Source organism: Lepidochelys olivacea (assembly GCF_965140295.1).
Source record: "Lepidochelys olivacea isolate rLepOli2 genome assembly, chromosome: 8".
Taxonomy (NCBI): domain Eukaryota; kingdom Metazoa; phylum Chordata; order Testudines; family Cheloniidae; genus Lepidochelys; species Lepidochelys olivacea.
Window position 1 is genome coordinate 14,355,958 of NC_140418.1, and position 26,134 is coordinate 14,382,091.

The 26,134-nt window shown below is 38.0% G+C and overlaps 1 protein-coding gene across 3 annotated transcripts in view; it reads right to left on the reverse strand.

Annotated features, from left to right (window-relative positions):
• Positions 1-26,134, reverse strand: part of RAPGEF6 (Rap guanine nucleotide exchange factor 6) — a 226,827-nt gene that overhangs the window by 138,880 nt on the left and 61,813 nt on the right. For all 3 annotated transcript variants that reach the window (XM_084637270.1, XM_084637269.1, XM_084637268.1), the window contains 2 exons: positions 18,444-18,513; positions 2,968-3,111 (listed from right to left, as the gene is read on the reverse strand). In XM_084637270.1, the coding sequence (XP_084493396.1) occupies positions 2,968-3,111; positions 18,444-18,513 (214 nt within the window). The remainder of the gene's footprint in view (positions 1-2,967; positions 3,112-18,443; positions 18,514-26,134) is intronic.

The window sequence follows — 26,134 nt, forward strand, 5'->3', positions numbered from 1 at the left end:
TGTCTCTTTACAAGAACAAATGAACCATATTATTTCTCTGAACTGTCCAGGAGACGGATAGGACGTTACAGAATACATGGCTTTGGGAAAATTCGGGCCTGGGAGTGTGTTGGGGTCACCTTGCTGGTTGTAGCCAAGACCAGAGTAGGGCTGTAGATTGCTTGCTGGGGTCAGAGCTGCTGAACAAGTGCTGTCTAGCACACAGACCCTTCAGGTGTGATCTGCATGCTTGTAGGCTCGGTGTGAGCATTGTAAGGCAGGTTGCAGGACAAGTCATGACCACCCCTGCTTGGTCTAGACTGCCCCCCAAGACTCATGGACTACAGGACTTTAAATACAAATACCTAAAATGAACTGATTTATACCATGAATGTAACACAATGCGTACAATATGGAATAATGTGATCATTAAATAGGTCTTAGATACAAGATCTATCAAACCACATTCAGCCTCTATCGAAGAGCAGTTAGCAGCAGGCAGAAAAGTGAAATAACGTACTGCAATTATTAATTATAATCTTGTCATGGGGCAAATTTGTTGGAAAGTTTGTAAACAACTTTCCAGCTTTGGGAGGGATGCTATTGCAATGTCTTGCCTATTGCGAACTACAGTCAAAGTTTCTCTACACCACATTTAATCACAAACAGTTAAATATATAAGGTTTTTAAGAGTTTGATTCCTGAAAATCTTTTCACACATTGTCTACTGCTTGTTATTTTTTCATCATTTGTTCCTGAAAAGCTGACATTGATCAAGTTGCAACTGCAATCACAATTATATATAGAGATATCCCCAGTGCATAGTGTTATAGACAGATATAAGGACGGTAATTATGAACTACTGTCAGATGGTAAAAATGTATGTATTGATATGCTCAAATGTGAAAAGGTAATTATGAGAGAGTCAATGGTTTATCTGAGATTTTCAAAACCTTAGGGAACCAATGATCTTATATTAGCAGTATATTCGCTACTCAGTGTGCACAAGTAACTCACACCAACGCTAATGGGAGTTATATCTGCATATGAAGAAGAAACCATATTATTTAATACAAGATATTTTACCTAATTATTTTACAAAACTTTGACTAAATTTAGTGAAATCTGCACACACTTTTTTCCTTTTTATAATTTTGTTACTTGCTGAATGTGGAGCAGGTAAATGTATTCTATTATGTTTTGATTTCTTAGTCATCAGTCGATTTGTCCACTGAAAAGCTTTTTTGCTACAGAAATTATCTGAAACTGTCATACAGGTAGCAAAATCTCATGATCTATAAATGATACTGGTTTTTACTTCAGTCAGCTGTTAACCAGCTGAGATAACCAACTGACATATTTTCTTCCAGAAATGTAGTTTGTGCAACCAAACTCCATGGAATTAAACTTGGTGCCTAAAATAGCTGACATTGTCAATTCTTGTACCCGTCAAAATCATACAGACAGAATCACAGGATCTGTTGGTCACAAGATTCTCTCTTCCTTACAAAGTGGTCAAAGGATGAAAACTTTGAGAACTACTATTTTCTGTGCTGATTCAGCCTTAAATAGAAATGCAATGGATGAAGAAAGATGTATATTTTGTCACAATCACAAAGGCTAGACCTTCATCCATGATCAAACCCTTAGGCATTTCCCAGAGCTAGGAGACATAAATTCTCATTTCAGTGACTAGCTCAGTTTGTTTACTAATTCTTGACACAGAACAGAATACATCACACATCCTGAAATGAGGAGATACAGGAAGCTGAACCTAAAGTATACACAATTACAGCAACAATAGCCTTTCTGCTTAGAAGACAAATGCCAACATAACCTATACTCCCTGAAGTGCCAATGTTTTGGAATTTTTAAAATTATCTTCTAAAAACATTAATATTAATCACATGCCAAAAAACTAATTTACTCAAATATAGTCAGAAAGTAGTTGAATTTCAGGTTTAATGATTGTGTTTCAAATGCTTTGCAAGCCTCCCAACTAGAAGAGACCATCAAGGTTGTGGGTTTTTTGTTTTGGTTTGTATTTTTTTGTTTGAGAGAGTTACTTAATTTGTTTTCCTTTTTCTGGCCTGAAGACTCATTAAAATTTGGCTCCACTAAACCCTAATATTATAAAATAGCAGAAAGTATAATTTCTGGTAATGTGAACATTTTTCATGATAATTTGTTTGATTTATTGGTAATCTGATTTAATGTCAAATCAACAAAACATCTAGAACAGTTACTTTCAAATGAAACCTTTTGTGTGGACCACACACATACAACCCACCACTAACAGGATTTTAGCATGCAATTACACAACACTAGTGGAAAACAGAAACCTGTAGAAAAAATATTGTGGCCTGAGAATCACAGCTGTATTTACCTTGGCACAAAACAGATTTATATATTTAGTGTGGCAATATTTAGTGTGGCAAATACCCTACTGGATGGCTAATTTCATCTCACCAAATTCTGCTATTTTCAAGTAAACTCTCCGATCTTTATACCGAATTGAACAACAGGTGAAACATCAAGATATGCCTTCATATTGTACAGTAGCTGGGATTTCATAAAATACTTTTCAACATGATCTAAACTGAATAGAAAAAACAATCTCAACATTTTAGGATGAGTACTTGATTTAAAGATATTGCAAAAACAACAACCAAGTATCCATGGAGGTCTTTGAGGAGGACAATCCTTTTCACTGACCAATGGCCTTCTAAGCATTTTCACTATTACACACAACTGCAAATCCATAAACCAAAGCATTTTTGGTCTGAACTGCTGAACCTGAACTGTCACCTATAGCTATAAAATCCAAAGTGTTCTCCGTGTTCTCCAAGGAGAAAAATGTTTACAGATAAAATAAAAACAAACTAACATTTTTATCTCCTTCTGTCTTTGACCCTAAAAGACCCAAATGCTCAGACAATGAGAAACTAGCTAGGCTGATCAGTTTTTGTTAGTAGAAAACATGCTCACCGAAAGATAACTGCTAGCATCCACATTGTCTGTGATGGTCTGACGTTCTCCCCGCTGGTTAATCTTCCTAAACCTTCGTCGAGACTGCCTGAGGGGAACTTCTCTTTGCAGGATATTCTCTTCATTGTCTTTGGAATTCTCCACCTGAAATACATGTTCAGGATCCTGGTTAAACATCCAATTCTTCCATATTATTGAAAGTCGGTGGAGTTTTATTAAGCTCATGAGGAAGGCATTAACATTAGCTAAGAACAGTTAAGTCTTTCTTAGGAAACAGACTACACAAATTTCTTAAGCAAATGCTACGTGTCTTGAAATGATGTTATTACAATGAGCTGAAGGCCACAGTTTCCTTCCAGGAAACAGTAAAAAAAAAAAAGTCCCCTCTCCCCGACGCATACATATCCTTTAGACAAAATCGTTTACAAGTTGTAAAGACTTCTCATTGCACTTACACATACTACACCATAACAATTAAAATAATTACATATTGCTCAGTTCAAGGGGCATCATCAACTCAAAAAAATACACTTGACCATTTTGTACTCCCTATGGTTATGACGTTGCTCATTAAAACATGTTAGCTACTTTGTTTTAAATAATATAATATGATTTTACGAAGCCTTTGCAGTGTAGACAGGGCACATCAGGCTTAAAAATGTGTTAGGACTGTCCGTGACACCTAGGTCCTAGCCCATCCATCCAACAACTATAAGATCTCATCCTTTATTAATTATCACTTCACTGAACAAATATAAAACAACTTTAAAAAGAAGTAACTAGAAACATCCGTGAGCGTTTCACACTCAACTTTATTTGGGTATAAAATTTTTTAAAAGGTATTTAAACATATGAACACAGGTAAACATTAAGTACTGTACCTGTATCTAGCTTGTTCTAACTCCATTTCCTTCCCCTCCCCCCCGCCCTCTAAAAAGCAGGCCCATCCTTCCACATTTCCTTCTGATGTCTTGGAAAAACATATCACAGCAGGAAACAGAACAGACATGTATATACAAATAAGGCTACATCCAAGCAAAGAATTCTTCTAACATATTTTTAATACACAGCAGTTTCTACTTTCTTATTTCACATATTTAAAATATTTAAATTTGGACATTCAAAAACACAGCTATAAAAAATTCCTACTGAAACAGAGACCGGCAACTTTATTGACTCTTAGCAGTCATCTCAGTATACCTTCATAAATTTACTCAAGTTCAGAAGTGTACAAGGAGGAATGGAAACAAAAAAGAGACAGAAAGAGTTGGAAGACAGTAAATAAGCAAGTAACTAAGAACACAGAAGTTATTCATGAATATGGCAAGCACAACCCACATTCTACATTAACTGAGGCAGCAGGTCTCTATGTCAGGAGGAGAACATAAACAACCCTTTACACTTTAAACTTTTTTTTTTAAACACTGAGAAAAAAATAACATCACTTGAAAATAGACACAGTATAATTGCCTTTCTAGCAAGGCAATATACAAGAAGTTATGCTCATGACTGGTGAACTGACCAGGTGGACGCAAATCTGACATCACAGCTGGGAACAAAACAAAAAATTCAACCTCACACCACACTAGTACCAAAAAGGAAGCAACAAAGCAGGTGTCGCACTAGCATTTAACAATATTTCACAGGGATTTTATTATAGGTTTACAAAGGCAGAGGTAAAAGACTAAAGCAAAAATTGGGTTTTTACTTATTGATAACACTACTGTCGGACCCATGAAAGTGGCCATGGCCAAAATCTTGAAGTTTAGCTTCTTATAAAACTGTCCTGTTAAACTAGCCAAAATAATTAAATATATTTCATTTCATCTTACATGCGCGTGCGTACACACAAACACACAATACATGCAGTGCTTTACTAAATGTATTATATGCTTCTAGAGTCAGGAATGGCAGAAGCTTCCTAAAAGTGTGCGTATGTGGGGCCGCCGGTGCCCAAAACCGTGGCCTCACCTCCCCACACTACCCCTTCCCCTGAGGCCCCGCACTTTCTCCCAAGGCCCCACCCCCATGCCACCTCTTTCCCCCAAGGCCCAGCACTGCCTCTTTCCCCTGAGGCCCTGCCCCCTGCTCACGCACGCCTCTCCCTCCCATCGCTCACCCTTACCACCAGTAAAAAGTGGGGCAACTGTGATGCCCTGACCTTCCCTGTTCTGATGTCCCTGTCTAGAGTCCTGTGAGCTGTCACGTACTTAGGACAAGGTGCTTAGCTTCGTTGCACAGACTACAATGGGAACTGAGGGTGCTCAGCACCTTGCAGGAGCAGATACAACATTATATAGTTTTGACACTGAAGTTCACAACATGACTATCTATTCATTTTTCAGAGAGTCTTAGGACTGTGGCAAAATAATACTGTACTATACTGTGAAAGGAAGCTATTTTTCTTCCCTCATTCTAACTGAAAACTAAGCAAATTAGGCATGAAAATGTTTTTGCTTTCTGTTAAGAATTAATCAACCAACTGTTAGTGGAAACTAAGTAATTAAGGCACCTGCTTCCTTCAGTTAATATGGCTACTGTACAACTGAAAAGAAATACCAAAAAAGCCGGGAAGCCCTTTGTACCACAGCACATGTAAGCATCCTATTTTCTACAGAATTCTGATTCCCGTCCAAAGCAGCAGAGGTCTCAAAACCTACACTAGTAGGCTATATTAGAGAGATCTTTATAAGTAGTTAGAGTTAATAAATGATCAATCAATTCCTGTAGAATCCAGCAAGTCAACAGATTGCTTCCACCAATGTGTTTATAATAGGCAGTGCAAGTAGTGATGCCTATAGTTAATGTAGCTTGCCACTTCCTATTATATAAAGACTGTGTTTTTGGGTGCTTATAACTTTGCCAAACTTAAACTGTTCAGGCTGAAGTTTTCCATACTGGATGTCTGCCTCAGGCAGAATTTGTTTTGAAAGTTTCTGCAAAAACGATTCAGCCATTTCTGAGAAAAAGGTTAGCAAAAACAAAAAAAACATTGTTTTGCCCATGTAAAAGATTTCTTCCAAGAGTAGCCCTAGCAGGGTCTTGAAATCTGGCAGTGGGATCACTGTAGTGTCAATAATATGACTTTTGCCATAAAATATCCCCAAACCTGGCCACGTTATAAACCTCTGAAAATCTCAGTTCACCCAGGCCCAGTAAAGACTTGTTAGAAGTTTGCAGCTCAATTCTCCAAAAATTCTAACTATGCTGAACATGCTCCATCCCCTCATAGCTCCTATGGGCAGACCAGACCACATATGCATCATCCCCACAGAGTGGCTGAGCATGCTCCATCCTGGGGCTGCAGAGCTTTAGCAGGACTTTCCCTTGCAACTGCTTCTTCCACCTGCCTAGGGTCACTGTGGCACTAAGCACTGTAACTCAAAGCAGAGAGATTGTCTCTCATGTGCTCTCAGTGTTTCTCCTGCTGATCCCAGGCAGTGCGTGTTGGGGTGGGTAGGGAGGATTGAGAAGGAGAGGCTAGGAGGGGTTGGGGGACAGAAGCAGAGGAACGGGCCAAGGGACAGGAGTCAGACAGAGGAGTGGGGTGGATAGACGGGGCAAGAGCTGGGGAGGGGGACGGAAGAAGCAGTAGCAGAATAGGGAGGAAGGGAACAGGCAGGAGCCAAGCTCCTATGGAAAATATAGGATGTAATGATCATGTAATTAAAGACTAACATAATACCTACAAAGAAGCTGATTAAAGGTGCACAGGCAAATTTAACTCTCAAATTTCCAAACTTTTGAATGCTTGACTTTGAAACTTTAATGTTTCTAATGTAATTTTTTGGGATATAATCACCATTTATATAATACACACTCCTCATGTCTGTAACATGCTTATAACATCTATTAATCATCATCAACTATTTATAAATAAAACCTTAATACAAAGCATTACATAGACATTTGATACCCTCCACTAGCTCCTGGTGACCAAAACGGATCTACATCTCTGAAAAATTTGAGATGCATGTCTTTAATGAAATTAAATTGCTGAAAAAAAAAATCATGGAAGAGATTAAGGCAGGAAAAAAATTATACAAAATCCAAGAATATTCTTAGCAGGGACTGAAATTCAAGCCAGCCTAACTCACTAGAAATTTGTCTCTTTTTTCCCTCCTCTTTGTGATACTCTCAACAATCTATTCTTCAGGCCAGGCTCCTTCTTACAGCGGCCTGAGAGGAATCATACTATAAATAGGAGCAGAAGGGGAAGCAGGTATTTTAGTAGAAAGGACACCTACCCTTTCCCATATTAATTCCCTAGTCAAAGGGGTGCTAATAAAATAAAATAACTCTACAAAGTGAATGGAAGCTCTTCCTCTATTTTTCTTGTTTGTGCTGACACACTTTTCACACCATATAAAGCACTGTTTGGAAAATATTGTCCATTAAAATACATTTGAAGTGGTTTTGTAAAATTTGCCATTTTGCTCCAGGAAATTACTATGTATGCCAGTGCTACAGGGTGAGCACAGCCAGTACCTCATCAGCTTACTCCAACTTGACTTATTTGAAGGCAGAGGAGCAGCAGAGTGGCTTACCCACTAACATCTCCAGGACAGGAAAGCTGCACCCAAGAGAACAGTAAGAGTGCTGGGAATGGTGAGGGTTTGAGGGATACTTCCCTGGCAAGGATGATCTCTAAAAAGACAGGCTGTGGGGGTTCCCTCTGAGAAGAGTGGGGCTTCACACCATCAAGAAGGACTAAAGTGGCTGTGCTGACAGAGGGACAGAAGAGGTCTGAGAAGGAGTGTAGGTATGAAAGAAGACACCAGAGTATGGTATGGTGAGACTCCCAGCAGAGGCTGATAGAAGGTCCTGTTAGGAAGAGTAAGGACTTAAAAACTATATCCATTCAGTGTGGGAAATGGATTATATCTGGGACTTTTTGTTATGGACTGAGTTGCACTATGATTTTATTAATAAACCAACCCAAAGGAAGGATATTATTGAAGCAAGACAGCCTGAAGTGGAATCATTGGGTTACCTGAGGGGGGAAACTGAGGCAGTCACACGTATCCTGCTATGACCAGCCATAAGAGGACACTCCAGGTGGGACCACCCTCTGATAGCCATTAGTAGCAATGCTTCCACCTTTTCTAAACATTAAATAACCATTCCTTTTGCATACTGTTTCTTAAAAACGATGAGCTTCATCACTCCATGGAGGTGTCAACCTGCCACTGTTGTAGATATTGGAATGCGCTCACTTGTCAAACCTGATGATGGATATTGTGAGGAGAAGTGGGTGGGGGAAATGGAGGAAAGATATAAGCCCTCATGCTTCATGCCATTAGCAACCTCTAATTGAGAGATGCTCGGGAAAAACTTCCCACTTGGGCTGGTTATTCAAAATTATTCATTACAGGGTTTCATGCACCTTTCTCTGAAGCATCTGGTACTTGCCTGGTACATAGAACACTAATGTGATCCTATATGGAAATTCCTGTGTTCCTGTGAAAAGAATGAAGTGTTGGGGAGCCTTGAACATTCTCTATTCTCAAGAACAGGGAATCAGTTGTCTATTGATTTCCAAAATGCATGGCTCCACAAGAGATGAATTGCCAACTGTCAAAGGATTAAAATATAGATATTGCAGACTTGATACAGTGCTCATGGGTAACAATACAGGTTCACTAAAATGGAAAGTGGAACCCAGCACTAAGTAAAATATATTTTGGAAACATCTGAAGGTAGAGAGGATCACAGCAGAGAGCCTCTAACATGCCTACTTTAGAGGATGACTTTTTGGCCAAGAGGTGGCTATAAATTTCTAGAATTAGGACATCAAAATTTAGGAGAAAATGCCTTTTTGACATAATTAGTTAGGAATATAAATCAAAGAATATTGTCACACTGATGTATAGGTCAGACAGAACAGAAATAATATGGGTCTGCAGTTAGCATGTGGTAACTTCTATAAAAAGCTTTGAGTCTTGCGATGTATTAGATGTGTTTTTGAAAAGCAGACCGACTCACACAATGAGCCAGTTTTTCAAGACAGATGATGATGATAAACCAAAGGGAGTTAGATAACCATTATTCTCAGTAGATATCATGTGATCCAACTTTAACCTAAACATGCTGAGCGGACACAAAAGATGATGAAAAAGAGTAGGTCACAGGCATACATCAAAGCAGGAAATGTATGTGACAGCACACTATTAAAAATACAAATGAAAGACTCATATTTTTAAAACGCATTTTTTGTTCTTTAAATTACACTATGCTTGTAGACATATCGTTCTTTTAATGAATCATGCCTACTTCTCTACAAAATACATATCAACATCCATGCCTTATGTGGAATAAGAAAGCAGTAGCATGAACTAGATGATGCAAGAATAATGCTTTTATAAGTACACTGCTACTAGATGCGTTAGAGTTGAAAATTACATTTCATAACTACCAGTTGAAAATACAGAAATAGTATCCTAGAAAACTAATTATATCACTGGTCAGACATTTTCCTGCACAAAGAACAATATTGCTATCAGTATGAAGAACACGGAATCTTCTGTACAGTATAGGTATCTTTCTATTGTAGAATATCAATGCCTCTTTGTACAATTAACCTAACTTTTTATTCCACCATAATCACACAGAATTAAAGCAATTAAATAGTACCAGGAAATCTTTCAGCATTTAAAAGAAAGGGAATATATACCTAATTTAAACACTTACAAATATATTAAAAGAGCTATTAAAGGAATAGCTATACTGAAATGCTAAATTTTAAGAGGACTGGTAATGTAATTTTGTATTATGCAGTGGCATCAGTTACATTGGTTCTTAGGCACAATATAAAACAATGTTCATATGCTTATTTCTCAAAAACCTTCAGTAATCAGCTGGAAATTGAGAAAACTTGTCAATATACAAATCTGACAAGAAAAAATAAATTTATTATCTTTACACACACACCCATGCATGTACCTGCTCCCTTAAATTGCAAGAGAATTTAAAAGAGACGTTCATCTGAACTGGGGAAAAAATTTTGAACTAGGAAGAGAAAACCTACAACAATTTGACCATGTAAGTCTTAGACAATACTTTTCTGAAAAGAGGTTATTTCCTCAATAATTTTCAAATGATGCTGTTGTTTTTAGAAAATGGAACAATAATTTTACCGTTGAAACCAAACATACTGCAAGCTGAGATAGTGCAGCCGTGCCTAACTTGACAACTAAATTGAGTTCCGAGTTCAATCCACCTCTTTACAGTGGGGGTGGTCTATTTCCATATTGCCTGCCCTCAAAATTCAAAAATCATGAGTCAGGCCCCCCCACCCCCACATTCATGAGGCTTTAAGAAAAGATTAAGTTTTTTGGTCTATCATCTGATTTTTGATCTCTTCCTCCCCACTCCCAAATTGGCACCAATTTTGGCCTGACTGAAGGAGTTCACCCTGATACAACTGAAATCAAATTATGCAAATTTGTATAAAGCGCTGCCTGAGGCTACAAAGGGCTTACTAGCTTCTTCCAAAATGCTAATGAAGTTATCCTGTGCTTCACACTAATTAATTATGTGCCCCGGTATCTGCACATCAATTAATTTTATACCCTCATACCCACATCAATTCTTCAGCCTCTGGTCCCACATCTACCCGTTTTATCCCAGCAGCTCCAGGGTCTCTTCACCCCCACACCCTCTTACCTCCCAGGATTGGGACTCATTTTGACAGATGCTTATATTGCAGGTAAATATGAAACATCAGTTGCAACTGTTAAACAAGTGTATCTCTAGCTTCATTCTATATTTAGGGCTCAATTCAGACAGATGGGTTTGCATCTCTAAGCACAGCAAGAGAATTTGGCAGATAAGACGGGGAGTATCATCTGAGTATCTGATATCAGAGCAGAACCTTTACATGTCTTTTTCTAAGTCACAGTAAAGAAAGCCACAGATAAACCTTGCTAATTTCTTTAGTTTACAAACACTAACAAGGGTGCGTGGATATTTACAGATACCAGAAATTAACCAGGCAATCTAGATTTTGAGAATAAAAAATTGTCATCTTGAAAAAAAATAATCTGCTATTGTTTTCCATCCCTGGAAGGTGCTCCTAATTTTTCACCACTCCCTTTTTGAGGTCCTCTATCATGATCACACAGGGGGACATGGTGGATTTTATTTCATAATCTTAATTTATTTGACCGATAAGCCACTGTTAAAACAACATTAGGCATCTCTCTCACTACCAGGATACATGTCTGCCTCTGCAGCAGTCCATTAGCCTGAGAAGCAAAAAGCAGTTTTTAGATGCTTCTAAAGTACACAGTTACAGTATTAGTCTTTATTTTCAGTGTGTAACAGAAAAGACTAGAATGACTGATTTAACAGAGTAGTCTCTAGTCAAAGATGTAATTTTATTGACTTAGCATTGACCACTGCAGAGTTAGTACTACAAGAGCATTTCTGTATGGAGCAGCTTTCCCCATAAAGCATGATGCAAAGTGAAATTGAATAGGATCACATGATCTGACTCAATTTTACTCAACAACCAGTGTTAGCGGGTAACATCCTTCTGTTCACAAACACCATGCTGCTCTTGTGAAATCATCTGCTTGAACCTAAAGAAGAAAAAAGGAAGCACCAAGAATGAAAGTGGGGAAAGAGACCGCAATACAGTTAGATCTGCTGCAACTTTTGGCTACGTCAATTAGGATATGATTAAAACCATCAGTTTAACAATAAACAGGTCTATTTGTTAATCCAGTAAGTCACCTAGTTTCCTAAATATGATTTGCCATGGCCATCCATGTACTATCTGTTATCCTCATTAACTTAGCTTTGGCTGACCACATTTATGGCCTTTAAAACGGGTCAGTTCTCCGAGGAATCCCCTTAACAAATTGATTTATATTCTAGGAAGAAGGAGGAGATAACAAGAGATGTGAAAATCTGTCAGCAAACCTATTAGTAAACTATGCTGCATTTGTATGTGGTTAAGTGGCAAATACTTGTTGTTTTTATCTGGTCCTCATATAAAATCCTGCTAAATTTCTAAGCAAAAACAAAGAAACAACTGAAAACCAAAAATTAATTATGAGAGAAAATCAGGGAACTGAACTCAAGGCTCCTATGAGGCTGTGAAGATAATTACCAATGTGTACACCACCAGCCTGTCCCTTTTTTTTCCACTTTAAGTTCCATGTAGAAATGTGACGGGCTTTGTTGATTTAGTCTGTTATGTTTCGCTATAAAAGGTGAAAGCTAACATCATGGAGAAGAAACAATGTGTTTTAGTAATTTGCTCGTCCTAGGTGGAAAATACACTGAAGTTCCAGAAAGGAATTTAAAAGACCCAGATATTTCTCTGCACTGCCTACCTGGAATTTAAGAATACTTTTAATTGTATACATACTATTAAACACAAATAGTTTAAAATACAGTACAGGAGTATAAAAGTTATGTATTTCTTTCCAGTAATGTCTACAATGTGCTTGATGGTTACCAAATAGCTAGACTGAGAAATTATATTTCTAGATATTAAATGAAATATAATTCATAAAAATATATTTATGGTATTTTTGGTTCAATTACAAACATTATCCAGAGGTGAAGGGATTTTCTGCAAATTTTAGAGGGCATGTTTTGATTTCTAAAATAGGATGTTTGAAACTTTAACAAAATATGAACCCTACCTATCCCAAGCTGGTATGATACTATCAAGTGAAATATCAAAACCAAAGGAACATGTAACTTTCTTGTGGCTCACGTGAAGTTAAGTTTGGAATGATCTGAATCAAGATACCAAGTGATCTGTCAGATTCAGGTAACACCTAAAGCACCACTTCTGAAAACATAACAAATAAATAAAACTGTGGAGCTGACCTAAATTGGAAGAAGAAAAGGAGTACTTGTCGCACCTTAGAGACTAACCAATTTATTTGAGCATAAGCTTTCGTGAGCTACAGCTCACTTCATCGGATGCATTCAGTGGAAAATACAGTGGGGAGATTTATATATAGAGAGAACATGAAACAATGGGTGTTACCATACACACTGTAACAAGAGAGTGATCACTTAAGGTGAGCTATTACCAGCGGGGGGGGGGGGGGGGGGAAGCAGGACATCTTTTATAGTGATAATCAAGGTGGGCCATTTCCAGCAGTTGACAAGAATGTCTGAGGAACAGTGGAGGGGGGGAATAAACATGGGGAAATAGTTTTACTTTGTGTAATGACCTATCCACTCCCAGTCTCTATTCAAGCCTAAGTTAATTGTATCCAGTTTGCAAATTAATTCCAATCAGACGTCAAGAATTATAACATTCAAAAACCAGTTGGAGAACACTTCAATCTCTTTGGTCATTCGATTACAGACCTAAAAGTTGCAATACTTCAACAAAAAAACTTCAAAAACAGACTCCAAGGAGAGACTGCTGAATTGGAATTAATTTGCAAACTGGATACAATTAACTTAGGCTTGAATAGAGACTGGGAGTGGATGGGTCATTACACAAAGTAAAACTATTTCCCCATGTTTATTCCCCCCCTCCACCCCCCACTGTTCCTCAGACATTCTTGTCAACTGCTGGAAATGGCCCACCTTGATTATCACTACAAAAAGCCCCCCCCCCCCACACTGGTAACAGCTCACCTTAAGTGATCACTCTCTTGTTACAGTGTGTATGGTAACACCCATTGTTTCATGTTCTCTATGTATATAAATCTCTCCACTGTATTTTCCACTGAATGCATCCGATGAAGTGAGCTGTAGCTCACGAAACCTTATGCTCAAATAAATTGGTTAGTCTCTAAGGTGCCACAAGTACTCCTTTTCTGTTTGCGAATACAGGCAAACACGGCTGCTACTCTGAAACCTGTCATTAAATTGGAAGAGTGACTGTATACATTGGACCTCTTCCAACTGCCACTCAAATTGATGTAAAATATTTTCAGTTGGCTTCAATGGGAATTGGATTGGGCCAGCTGGGATCAAAACTCACATGGCCTTTCTGGATATATTTCAGACTTTTCTACATATTTCTTTGCAAAAATAGGTTGCATTTTGGTTTCTTCTTGAAAAAAAGTTTTGTTTTCAGTGTTGCTGTTTATTTTATTGTGAAATACATCATTTTGTGACTTTATTAAAGCTCCATTTGTTGGAATCAAGAGATTGCATGAAAATCTCAGCTTTCATTTTTAAAAATGTTAAGATTCTAGCCCTCATGGTTGAAGAGAAAAGCTAGAAAATATGAAGCAAGTGTACATTAATGGCACAGAAACCAAGAAAAATAAAAACAACCCAACTTTTATGTTTTGTTTTGTTTGTTTTTAAAAAGCTCATGATTTTAATCAGAAATCATGATTGGGAGGAGGAGGACGACTGAGGCATGGTTTTTTAGTACTTGAGTTCGCAATACTGGGTTTTACAATTATGCTGAAGACAGATCCCTACAGGAAAAATCTCAAACAGTTTCAGCTGAGTTTTGCAAATGACTACTACCTAAAGTCACCAGCCAGACAACTTCTGCATGTGATGTTTTAGTAGTAGCTATTTTCCCTTTAACAGCTTATCCTATCCATTAAGACTTAACGATTAAGTGTTCTTTTACACATATCTATATAGTTTTAAAGGGAAATTTACTGATAAGGGCATCAGTATTTCCTAGGGCTTGTACGCTTACAAGTATTTTGACCAGAGATTATGCTCTGTGTCATTTTGCAAATCACATTGGTAGCTAGTGAGTCATCAATTAGCATTTTAGGGAAAAAATCAAATAATATAGAATTTTTTTTCATGACACAGCAATGAGTCATTTCCCACTTCAGAGAGTTCTTACATCAGACAGGAGTTTCAACGCAAAATGCATGCAATTTGTCCAGACAATAATGTACCGGGTCTACTAATGAAACTATGCATTAATACTTTGTAACAAAAAAATTGTTCCTAAATTACTTATAAAGAATGAGCCAAATTCGTTTCTCAGTTAAAGGAGTCTAAATCCACTGACCTATATGGACATTTACACAAAGCAGAATTTGGCCCAAGAACTCTCCTCAAAATGTCTGTTTTCTACATTTAAAGGATCACAGTTATTGTAAATACATAAAACTTAAAAATTATCAGAGAAATGAAATTTGGAACTAGGACAGTCTCTGACTGTGGGATATAGAGGTTCCAGAGAACTTCAGATCAGTTTTACTTTAGAACAGTATAAAAATCTGGCTCAGCCCACCAGCCATGTACTGGGCAGCAGTAGTTAACAGGCAAAAATTTGAAGTGGTAATAAGCAAAATAATGCCTGAGGCATTTCACATAGTATTTCTGTACATATCATCATCAAAACAGCCCGAAAGGGTCCAAGAAATCATGAACATCACCACCACAGCTAACACTTGTTCTTGAGAACATACAGGACAATCACGAATTTACATGGCATTTTCTTACCTCAGAAATGTTGTGGAAGTGGCCCAAACTAATCTACTCCTCAGCCCCGGCTTCCTTTTTTCTTGTTATACTACTAATGCCAGCCATCCGTTAAATGCTTGTTATATTGCTGCTTTAAAATGACATTAATCTTAAAAGTCATGCTTCTGTCCGAAAACTTTCTACCTATTATTTTTACTTTTAACATCTAATATTCACTACAAATGAAAGAGAAAGACTAATTTTATCTAGTGCCTGATACTAAAGACTGCTTTAAAAAACTTAATTGTGACTTTCGTCATTGTTCTGACTTAAATTCATCTGATGTTAAAAAATGAACACACCCATTTCCTCCCTACTACTACTAACCCCTTCACTGAAATTAAACTGTGAGCTCTTTGGGGCAATAACCGTGAAATCTTACTTGTACTCTGAGGCATGTAGTACACAGCTACTGTAAAATAAGCAACCACCACTACAAGATATATTCCAAAACTTTAAACTCTGCCTCTAAAGGTATTAAGAGGCAATGTTCCCTCTTTAGTAATTTCCTTTCTTCAGTGTTTGGATTATAGTTCATCTCCCTCATCATACGGAGATAGGATCTTAGCCTTCTAATAATGTCACACACACCCAGCAGCAGGAGTGGGAGCTGGGGACAAGGGTGACACTAGACACATGCATCCGATGAAGTGAGCTGTAGCTCACGAAAGTTTATGCTCAAATAAATTGGTTAGTCTCTAAGTACTCCTTTTCTTTTTGCGAATACAGACTAACACGGCTGCTACTCTGAAACTAGCCTTGAAGTGAGTTTCTGCTCCATATGACACATCAGGCTCTATGTTTGTGTCTCAAGGATTCCAGATCAAATTTTCTCAGTTCACAAGTAAAATGATGATTTTCCTAACTGTCATTAAAGCAAACTCACAGGAGATCTGAGAGTCAACACCTTCCACTCTGTCTCCTGCTCACTCACTCGCTGTGTTCTATTTAGAGGAAGGGGCTATTTTTTTAGGAGGCTGGGGCGGGGGGGAAACAGGGAGAAGAAATGTTCTTGGGTTGAGGACTTCTGTGCATGGAGAAGGGCTGGGTCCAATCTGTGCTTTCCCAAGGGCCTTCCTCTTTGACAAACTGGCGTTAGACTCCCTCCCTGCTGGCCTGTTTTTCAGTGTCAGAGTTCAGTCCCGACACTGAAGCAGAAGGGTACCTGAATCCTCAAAAAAGTCAGACACCTCCTGAGCCCCTGACGGGGGGCCTGGAACCCTTGCCACAGTCAGTCATGATTGATGCCAGCTAGGGGAGTGTGGGCATGTACGCTGTTCGTACCTCACATGGGCTATCAATGCTACTTCATTCAATAGCATGCCACCACGCTTCTTAGGCCTTTAAAGCTTGCTTCAGCCCAGCTACCGTGAGGATTCTCTCTCCAGCCAGTGAAGGATGTAACAACTGAAGACAGACTAGCTAGACCTCAAATTTGAGGTGTAATGTCACCAAAAGACTTCATGAACTGCCTCCATCTGCTCTTAGGGAGAAACTATACCCCAAGTGTCTGTGCTGGTACAGAACATTGAATAGAGAGTGTTAAAATCAGATAAGCCACAGACAGAAGCCAAATATTACTGGGCATCTGACACATTATTCTTTATTGCTCAGATCCTGACCGTTGTCAGTATAGTCATTTCAAACAGGGTTTCTAAACTGTCACTATCAGTTTAACTTAAACATGTTTACAAACAAGGGAAGCTGGATTGGAAAGCTAGACTGAGGTAACCAATTAGGAGCCTTTCAGCCACCGCAGAGACATTATAGTCCCACAATAGTTTTGTATCACACCTGACAGCGGCACAACAAAAAGACAAACCTAAGAAGGTCTGCCTGGTCCCAGTGCAATGCAAGTACATTCTGGAAGAGCCCTGTGTAGAGGACAATAATATTGGGAATGTACTCTGGGAAAGCAGCTCCAGTGTTCAAGCTGTTGATAGGATTTGTGTGTCAGTGTGGGTAAAACCCAAAATCACAATCCACAAACTGAATTTGGCAGTATTAATAATCCTAAAAAACCCAAAGCTTTTTCCATAGCTTTTCCAAAGCATGCAGGTATGCCGGGAACAGCAAAGGCAGAATAAATCTGAGATCCAAGAGTCAGATTTCATGCACTGGCTAACCTTCCGTACCAGTGGTGGAGCTAATGGGGGGGGGGGGGCGAAGGGTGAAACTGCCCCCCCAATTGGCCTTTAAGGGTATGTGTGTGCCTTTTCAAGCATATTATTCCTTTGAATAAAGGAGATGTACTGCATGCATTTTCACACGGGGTGGAGAGAGAGAACTCCCCCCACTCACCTGGCTGTAGCAGCTCCTGTGTTACAGGGCTGGACCCAGCTACCCACTCTGGACATTGCAACACAGCGCACAGAGTTATGTGGTGCTGCAATCCTTTGCGCCATGTCGCAATACCATTCACTCAAATTTGGCCCACCAGTGACTCTGTCATGTCACAACAGTTGGAGAGGGGAGCCAGGCCTCACTTCACAGGATAGGAGCTGTTGCTGCCACGTGAATGCAGGTTGGGCTCGCTCCGCAGTCAACCGATGACCCATTGTCCCTCCTCCAGTTGCAAAAATTGGCTCCACCACTGCTCCCTACATTCCTCCCTGCTTCACCACAGGTCTTCATATTAAGTGGAGCTGCAAAGGCCAAGAGTACCTTAGCTAACAGAGATAGCATGTCTGGGAGAGCTAGTGAAAAAGGAATAAAATGGGAGATAAAATATATAAACATATACAGTAGGACTGACTAATGCTGACTGAGGAGTACCCAATCAATTAGTCCTTGTGGGTCTGTGAAACAGAAAAAATGAGTCATTTTAGAAAGGCTGACATTACAATCCTAATCATCATCATTACCCATCTAGTTAAATTTACATAGCTATTGCTGTCATGAAAAGGTGGCACTGAGTAGAATTGAAATCAGACCAATTCTAATGTAATTTTATAAGAAGCTTTACAAAAAGCCTTCTGTTACCAGGTACAAAACAATTGCTAAAATATACAGAAGCATTAAGCACATTTTTAAAAGTCTATTCTTACCACGATCATTTCAGAAGGTTCCAATATAATACACTCGCATCCTCTTTTTCCTCCAGACTGCTTGCCAAAACTGGAAAAAAAAAAGTGGAAAAATGTTATATTTTACTTATTTTGGGGGTAAAAATTGTTAACAGAAGTTGAATAATTCAATAACCTAAGGGAGTGAAGGGTGAGAAAGTAAGTTAGTGGAAACTACTATACTTGAGACTAAAATTTAATTTTCTCACATTGTCATTAATAATTCTTTGAATTTATACAGCACTTCTCATCACAGCATCTCCAAGTACTTTATATAAGCAGGATACCTTTGTGAAATTATTATTTATATTATACTAGTGTCAAGAGAATCCAGTCATGAACAGAACTCTATTGGATTGGTGCTGCTTAGGAAAAGGAAAAAAGGAAAAGAAAGGACAAAGGACAAAAGAAAAGAACAGCTTTGTCCTAAAAAGCTGACAATATAAATAGGAAGAAAGTATAAGATGTGGGTGTAGAACAAGACAGAGGGGAAAGCTGTGTGACATTTACAGGAATACAAAGGTTACATATATTCATAATTTTTATTAAGTAAAAGTACAAATTAGAGGTTTCACATCTTGTTTTTCAATAAGAGAACAACAAATATAGGCCACCTGCCTAACTGTTACCATTTGGCATTTTACTAGGTAAAACAGTGTATCTATTGTGACAGGGTCGGGCCAAATGACTATAGGAGAGTAATTTTTCACCGAAATGAAGCCTCAAAAAATTGGATAGAAACTCATAAATGTTCCTCTCCACGGGAATCTTTAATAAAAGGCGAAACATTTATACGATCTGAAGAGAAACCAGAGTATATAGAAGGCAGATATATTAGCCCCAGGCTAAGTAGGTCCCTTTTCCCTGGGTAAGATAAGTGATATCAAAACTTTCAAAACTTCCTATATTAGGAAAGAGACAAAATTACAGGAGCTAGCATGTGATTATTTAAAAAAAAGTTGGCCAAATATTTAAGAGAGAGAACAGGTTAGAAAGAGGATCAACACAATAACTCAGTGTATTAATGCTTTCTGGTTTAGCGTGTTGCTCTTCGTGCTCTCTCTGTCAGAGTTGAAGTCTCAGCTGAGACTACAGATTTACAATGAGACTATAATGAGTTTTCTCCTATGTCTGTTTCCCCCCACTCTGACATGTAGTTATTTTCTTATCAGGAGACAGTGGCAGTTGTGGTGGGGGTTAACCAAAACTGCTTTTAAAAAAACACTGAACGAGCTGTTGATTTTAGCACATGTAATAACTTGATGCAGACTCTTGACTTATATGTATCCTTGGATGCTATGGGGATGAGATATCAGAGAAGAGATCAGCAACGTTAAAGTCAGATATGCCTCCAAGAAAGAGAGCTTAGACGTGTATGATTTACAGAGTTCAGCACTGTACATTTTGTGCAATAGCCTAAGCCATTTTTCTGTATTTAGCAAAAAAGGGAGAAATTAATATTATAAACATATAATCTCAAATTAGAGGGGCTAGGCCAAGGACAAATGAGGGTTTTTCATTACTGCTCCTCCTCACTGTAGTACATTCCTTGAGTCATTCTGAAGGTCTATTATTTTAGGATTGTCAGTGGTCTCAATTTTATCAGAAATCCCCACTCTTTGTCCCCTGCACATGGGGACATGTCACAATGATTTTTACAGGTATTTACCAATATCTGCTATTTTCTAAAACCATAAAACAGCATTTGTTTTGAAGTCATTTTAGTGTATAGGAGAAGATCAATCCACAGTGGTTGGAGAGAACAGTATTTAGAGATAAATCCCAGTCGTAAGATAGTCAGACAATTGGATCTACACTTGTACCATCTCTTGCAGTCAACACAGAATACAACACGCTTCACATATTAGAACACACAAATTCTTATGTTAAAGTTGAGCTGAAGAGTACATTAGCTAGTTCTCGCTACTAAAACTACCAGGATTAAAATGCTAAATGACTGAAATTATTACTAGGATTCAGAATTAACCTGCTGAGATGAATGAGGGTGGTGCATATTTCTCAAAAATATTGTTTCACAGGCTGCCTAAAAACTCAGGAAACCAATGTACACTCATTTGCATTAGTTTATACTCAGATCACATTTGAAAGGTTACCTTTACAAACAAGTGCTAGGTTTGTGGAGGGTTTTTAAATGAAAGTTTAGAATTTGTAGCAAAGGACTGATTCTGCAGCCAACTCTTTGGTTATGAAAAACTCAACTCTGGCCATGAGAGTACATGCAGCTCAGCTTCACTGAACCACCAGCTCATTCCCAATAGCTGTCTCTGGCACTTATAAGACATGAAGAATCATGTAATCTTCTGGTGAGTGACTGAATACAAAAGGGGAAGGAGCTAATAAGATTGTAAACTAAAAAGGAGGAATAAAAGGATAAGAGTAAAAAGCAACAGTGTGAAAAGAAAGAACAAACAGGATAAGCACCAATTGCTTTGCAGCACAGAGGGAAGGGAGAACAAATTATCAACCCATCAGGTGCATCTGTAACTTTAGATGCGACAGACACTACATTTTTATGCATGGGCAAATTACAGAAAGCTTATACTGGAACACGTATAGTGAAAGGGTTAAAACAGCTATCCATGCATTGAAAAAGGATGAACTAACTTCAGTGGATGTTTTAAAATTTTATGTCCCAGAAACACAGATAACTATAAAAGACAGCTTCATGCAGCTATTTTAGCGAAACCTCAGATCTTTCCAAGCAACAAAGTTAACAATCCTAATAGTCATTATGATAAAGCATTATGACCAGTGGGAACACTGCAATTTGAACGGTCAAATTCTGGATTTTGATAATGTATCATGGAAACTATAGCCTTTAATTAGAACAACTGCCGCAGAGTTGTAATGATAATGACTAAAATGTTCCCTGCTTGTACTGTAATAGTAAAGAAGCTTTGCATAATGACAGGTTTCAGAGTAGCAGCCGTGTTAGTCTGTATCCGCAAAAAGAAAAGGAGTACTTGTGGCTGTTACAGCATGATTTCCATATTGAAATGTGTCAGTTTCAGAGTGGGACATCCACACTAGCAGCTGCTGGATAAATTTTGTGTCTTCTGTCATGCTTCTTCCATACAGTGCATGACCCAGACATCACAGTCCCAAACAATCTCCCATGTTTGTCCCTAGCCTCTGTTTGCCAGAAGCTGGGAACAAGCGACAGGGAATGGATCACATGATGACTACCTGTTCTGTTCATTCCCTCTGGGGAACCTAGCATTGGCCACTGTCAGAAGACAGGATATTGGGTTAGGTGGACCTTTGGTCTGACCCAGTATGTCCGTTCTTATGATTCCATTGATTCTTATGTTTATAACTGGTTTGCCCCCTCTTTGCACGATTCATGCTATTATAAAATATAAGGAAATTCAAGCAGTTCATCTGCAGGTCAGGACTGGTTGGAATTCCATTTTATTATTTCTGCACCACAGTAACGAATCTATCCAAAGTGTCCTGTGATCCTGCAATAGAATTCTTCTAGAATTAAAACATTGGGGAAGTTCTTTCATTAGCTATAGGGTAATAAATTAATTCACCTTCAAGAGTGATTTCCTATTTCACTTCAGTATACAGTGAGGTTTAGTGGTGCTGCACTGTATGGGACTACTTTTTCCTTATTGACACTGTACCTATTTACCACATATACACAATAGTTTAATATCTTTTTTAACTTTCTGATGAAATCTGAATACAAAGAAGTGTTAAGAAGAAAGTTTAAAATGTTACCATTCAAAACGATTACCTATCAAAAATATTTAAAACAAAACTCCTTTAGGTTCAACATTTCTTTAAACAGTTCAGCCAATTAGTTTCAATCCCATGCAACTTGAAATTAAAAGTTGACAATATTTTTAAAATAATACAGTACACTGCATTTTTGAACAAACAGTTTTAGCATTTTTCACTTTTCTTTTAAAACTAGAGAAACTGTAAATACTTTTCTTACACACACACACACACACACGTATATTTAAGTTATGAGTAAATTATATTTTACCCAGAATATTGTTTAAGGGGGATCAATATAATTTCAATGTCAAAATACTACTTTGTTTATATAAATATACACAAGATTCAACCATTCACAAATTCATCCCTTTACTGATGTCACAACATTTGGTAATTGCGTAAGTGAGAATAAACATGAATGAATGCAAAGTGTATTCTGACTGTAAGAAACGTCAAGCTCCTTACACAGTCGGTTTTACATTATCAAAATATTGTACAATTATTGACCATTCAATCTGAATGGGTTATGCTCCAGTGACAACAAAACTCATTGCTAACCCTGAAGAACAAATGACTCACCTTTGCAAGTCAATAAAGTCAAGTTTAGTTGACTGACCATGCCATGTACTGTTTTATTGACTGAACTACGTAAGCACAGCTTTCACAGATACTTCTTTTTTGCCAGATCACATTTTTAAATAATCATTTTAACATTCCTTTTAATAAGTTACTGCACACATTTCAATGAAATACAAATGGCTAGCTTCAGTGCTATATCAATTAGCTTTCTGCTGACTTGAGCACACGTAGTGAACCTCCTGCAAATTTCAACAAATGCTTAAGAGCTATAATAATTCTTCTTTGGCTTATAGTACAGCATTAACATGAGGAAACAATGGTTAGAGTAGGCATAGACTACGCTATGAAATTACTCAGAAAGACATCTTGTTTTCCATCCCAACCCAGTGAGAAGATTTACAAACAGTACCATGCATTAGTGCTGGTAGAGTAACTCATGTAAGTCTTATTGGCACAGGTGGAAGAATATATGTAAATATATTTGCACAGCACAACTTCAACCAATTAATCATCTGTTTGCAGAACTTTCACCTGAAGATTAATTGCTAACTAATCTAAGAATCTGAGTCCTAATATTCACTTGGCTAGTTATTGTCTTCAAGACAATAACAAGTGCACTATAATTAGATTATACCTGAAGAATATTAAATGATGTTTTCAACATTTTTATTGTTTATAAAAAAATTCATATAAAAAGTTTCCTAAAATGTATTTATTTGCATTTCATAAATTAACAAGTTGTTCATCAGTTACTTGAATTAAAAAAGGCAGGAAATTCTCCATACTTTCCTCAGTCCTATCTTTATTTTATTGATTTTGAGAGCAAGAGTGAGAACAAATGAACGAGCATGCACGCTAGCTGTGGGAGTAAAAGAAATACTATTCTCTGGGCCCCATATATTCTGTAATTCTCTGTCTGTGTAATTTGCTTCAGAATTCATCCTTTGCTGCACAACTGTGCTCCAAAATCTCAGTATACAATTAACAAAAAAGTTTAAGCTCTCATGGAATGTTGCCTTCCACAGTTCAAAAAGAAACAAACTATATTTCTGAGAGGTATGAACTACCCCATGCATCTGAGTTAAAGCCCTATGGATTCCATGATTTCATAATTGTGGAATTTGGCACATGCTCTCTCACATACAGACAGACACAGCCTCAGAATTTGCATTTTGCTACAGCTTAATGTTTTGTTCTGTGTCTCCTTACCCTGCTGGGACCCGTTCTCACAAGACTCTTGGGGGTTTTTTGTAACTGTAAAGCTCGGACTATAGTGCATATCTATCCTAAAGGCGCTCTACTCATGTAAAATAGTGTCATTATTATTTGATAAATACACAGTACATTGTGAGTGCTGTCATAATGTAAACATAGTAAAATACAGTACTTGCCAAGTAGTTAATAGCACACCTATTATAATTTCATAATTACAAAAGAGATATTTTCTGTTCAATTTAAGTTGCATAAACATATTGGAATTTAAGTCACAGAGATCATGTTAGGAGATTGTCAGACAGAGGAAAAAAATCCAGCACACAGTATGGGCTACATGCCAGGTCTATCCTAAATTGATATGCTGATTGTTGTACTCAGTGAAAAGAGACTAGATGTTGAGCATCAACTTTCATATACCTTGCTGTTGTGCATAAAATCAGACCGTCACTGATGTATAAATTAGACTTCTATTAAAATGAAATAAACTAACTCTACTCTACTGTAAGGAAAGCAAACAAATCTTAACTCTAGCTTGTAAGACTTATGTCATAAATATAAAGGGAAGGGTAAACCCCTTTAAAATCCCTCCTGGCCAGAGGAAAAATCCTCTCACCTGTAAAGGGTTAAGAAGCTAAAGGTAACCTCGCTGGCACCTGACCAAAATGACCAATGAGGAGACAAGATACTTTCAAAAGCTGGGAGGAGGGAGAGAAACAAAGGGTCTGTGTCTGTCTGTATGCTGCTTTTGCCGGGTATAGAACAGGAATGGAGTCTTAGAACTTTTAGTAAGTAATCTAGCTAGGTACTTGTTATATTATGATTTCTTTAAATGGCTGAGAAAAGAACTGTGCTGAATAGAATAACTATTTCTGACTGTGTATCTTTTTTGTAACTTAAGGTTTTGTCTAGAGGGATTCTCTATGTTTTGAATCTAATTACCCTGTAAGGTGTCTACCATCCTGATTTTACAGAGGTGATTCCTTTACTTCTATTAAAAGTCTTCTTGTAAGAAAACAATGTTTTTTCATTGTTCTAAGATCCAAGGGTTTGGGTCTGTGGTCACCTATGTAAATTGGTGAGGATTTTTACCAAACCTTCCCCAGGAAGTGGGGTGCAAGGGTTGGGAGGATTTTGGGGGGGAAAAACGTGTCCAACCTACGTTTCCCAGTAAACCCAGTTAAAGTTTGGTGGTGGCAGTGGATCCAGGGGCAAAGGATAAAATTAATTTGTACCTTGGGGAAGTTTTAACATAAGCTGGTGAAACTAAGATTAGGAGGTTTTCATGCAGGTCCCCACATCTGTACCCTAGAGTTCAGAGTGAGGAAGGAACCTTGACAACTTATGACACAGTTAAGGTTTTTAGGCCTGTATTTTTGTAAGGAATACGAAACATTGTTTATTTGATAGCACATTGTAAAGGTTTATGATTATTGTTGTTGTTTATAGGAACAGCTGGTAGCAAACCCTTATATTTAGGTTGCCTAACACTTCTACTACAAAAGATTTTTGTGATCTTTTCTTGAGAAGATAGAACATCGCCATGGTTTGTATCAGGCCTTTAAAACTCAGTAGGGAAAAAGTCCTAGGTTGAAAGAAGTGCCTTTTCTTTGTCCAGTGATACTCTGTTCACATTTGGCTGAGTATATAGCCTTCTGAAAAATCACCATTTTCCTTCTGTCACTTGTGTTATCTACTAAATTCTGGGAGCCTGCTAAAACAACTGGACACAGACATTTTAAAGGGCCAGGTCCAAACTGGCACCAAAGCAGCAGCAGCACACGCTCCACCAAGAATCCCAGAAGCAGGCAACCTCTGTGGAATGGGAAAACCCAAAGAGAGGCTCCACCTTGCAATCCCCCTCTACTAGATCCAGTACATGGCCCTCTAGTTTGAGGGCACTATTATGGTAGGTTCCCTCAATCACCTCCTCAACTCAGCATGTGGCCAAAGCTACACATTTCCCCCCACACACACACCCACACCTAACAACTTTCTCCTGTGGTCAGCTAATATAGTTCAGTATTGTAGGAATCAAAAGGATTCATGTGCGTAAAGCAGCTGAATGTCACAGAACTCCATTCTATCCCTGTCACAGTCTTCTGATGTAATCTGAGCAGTCACAAAGCAAA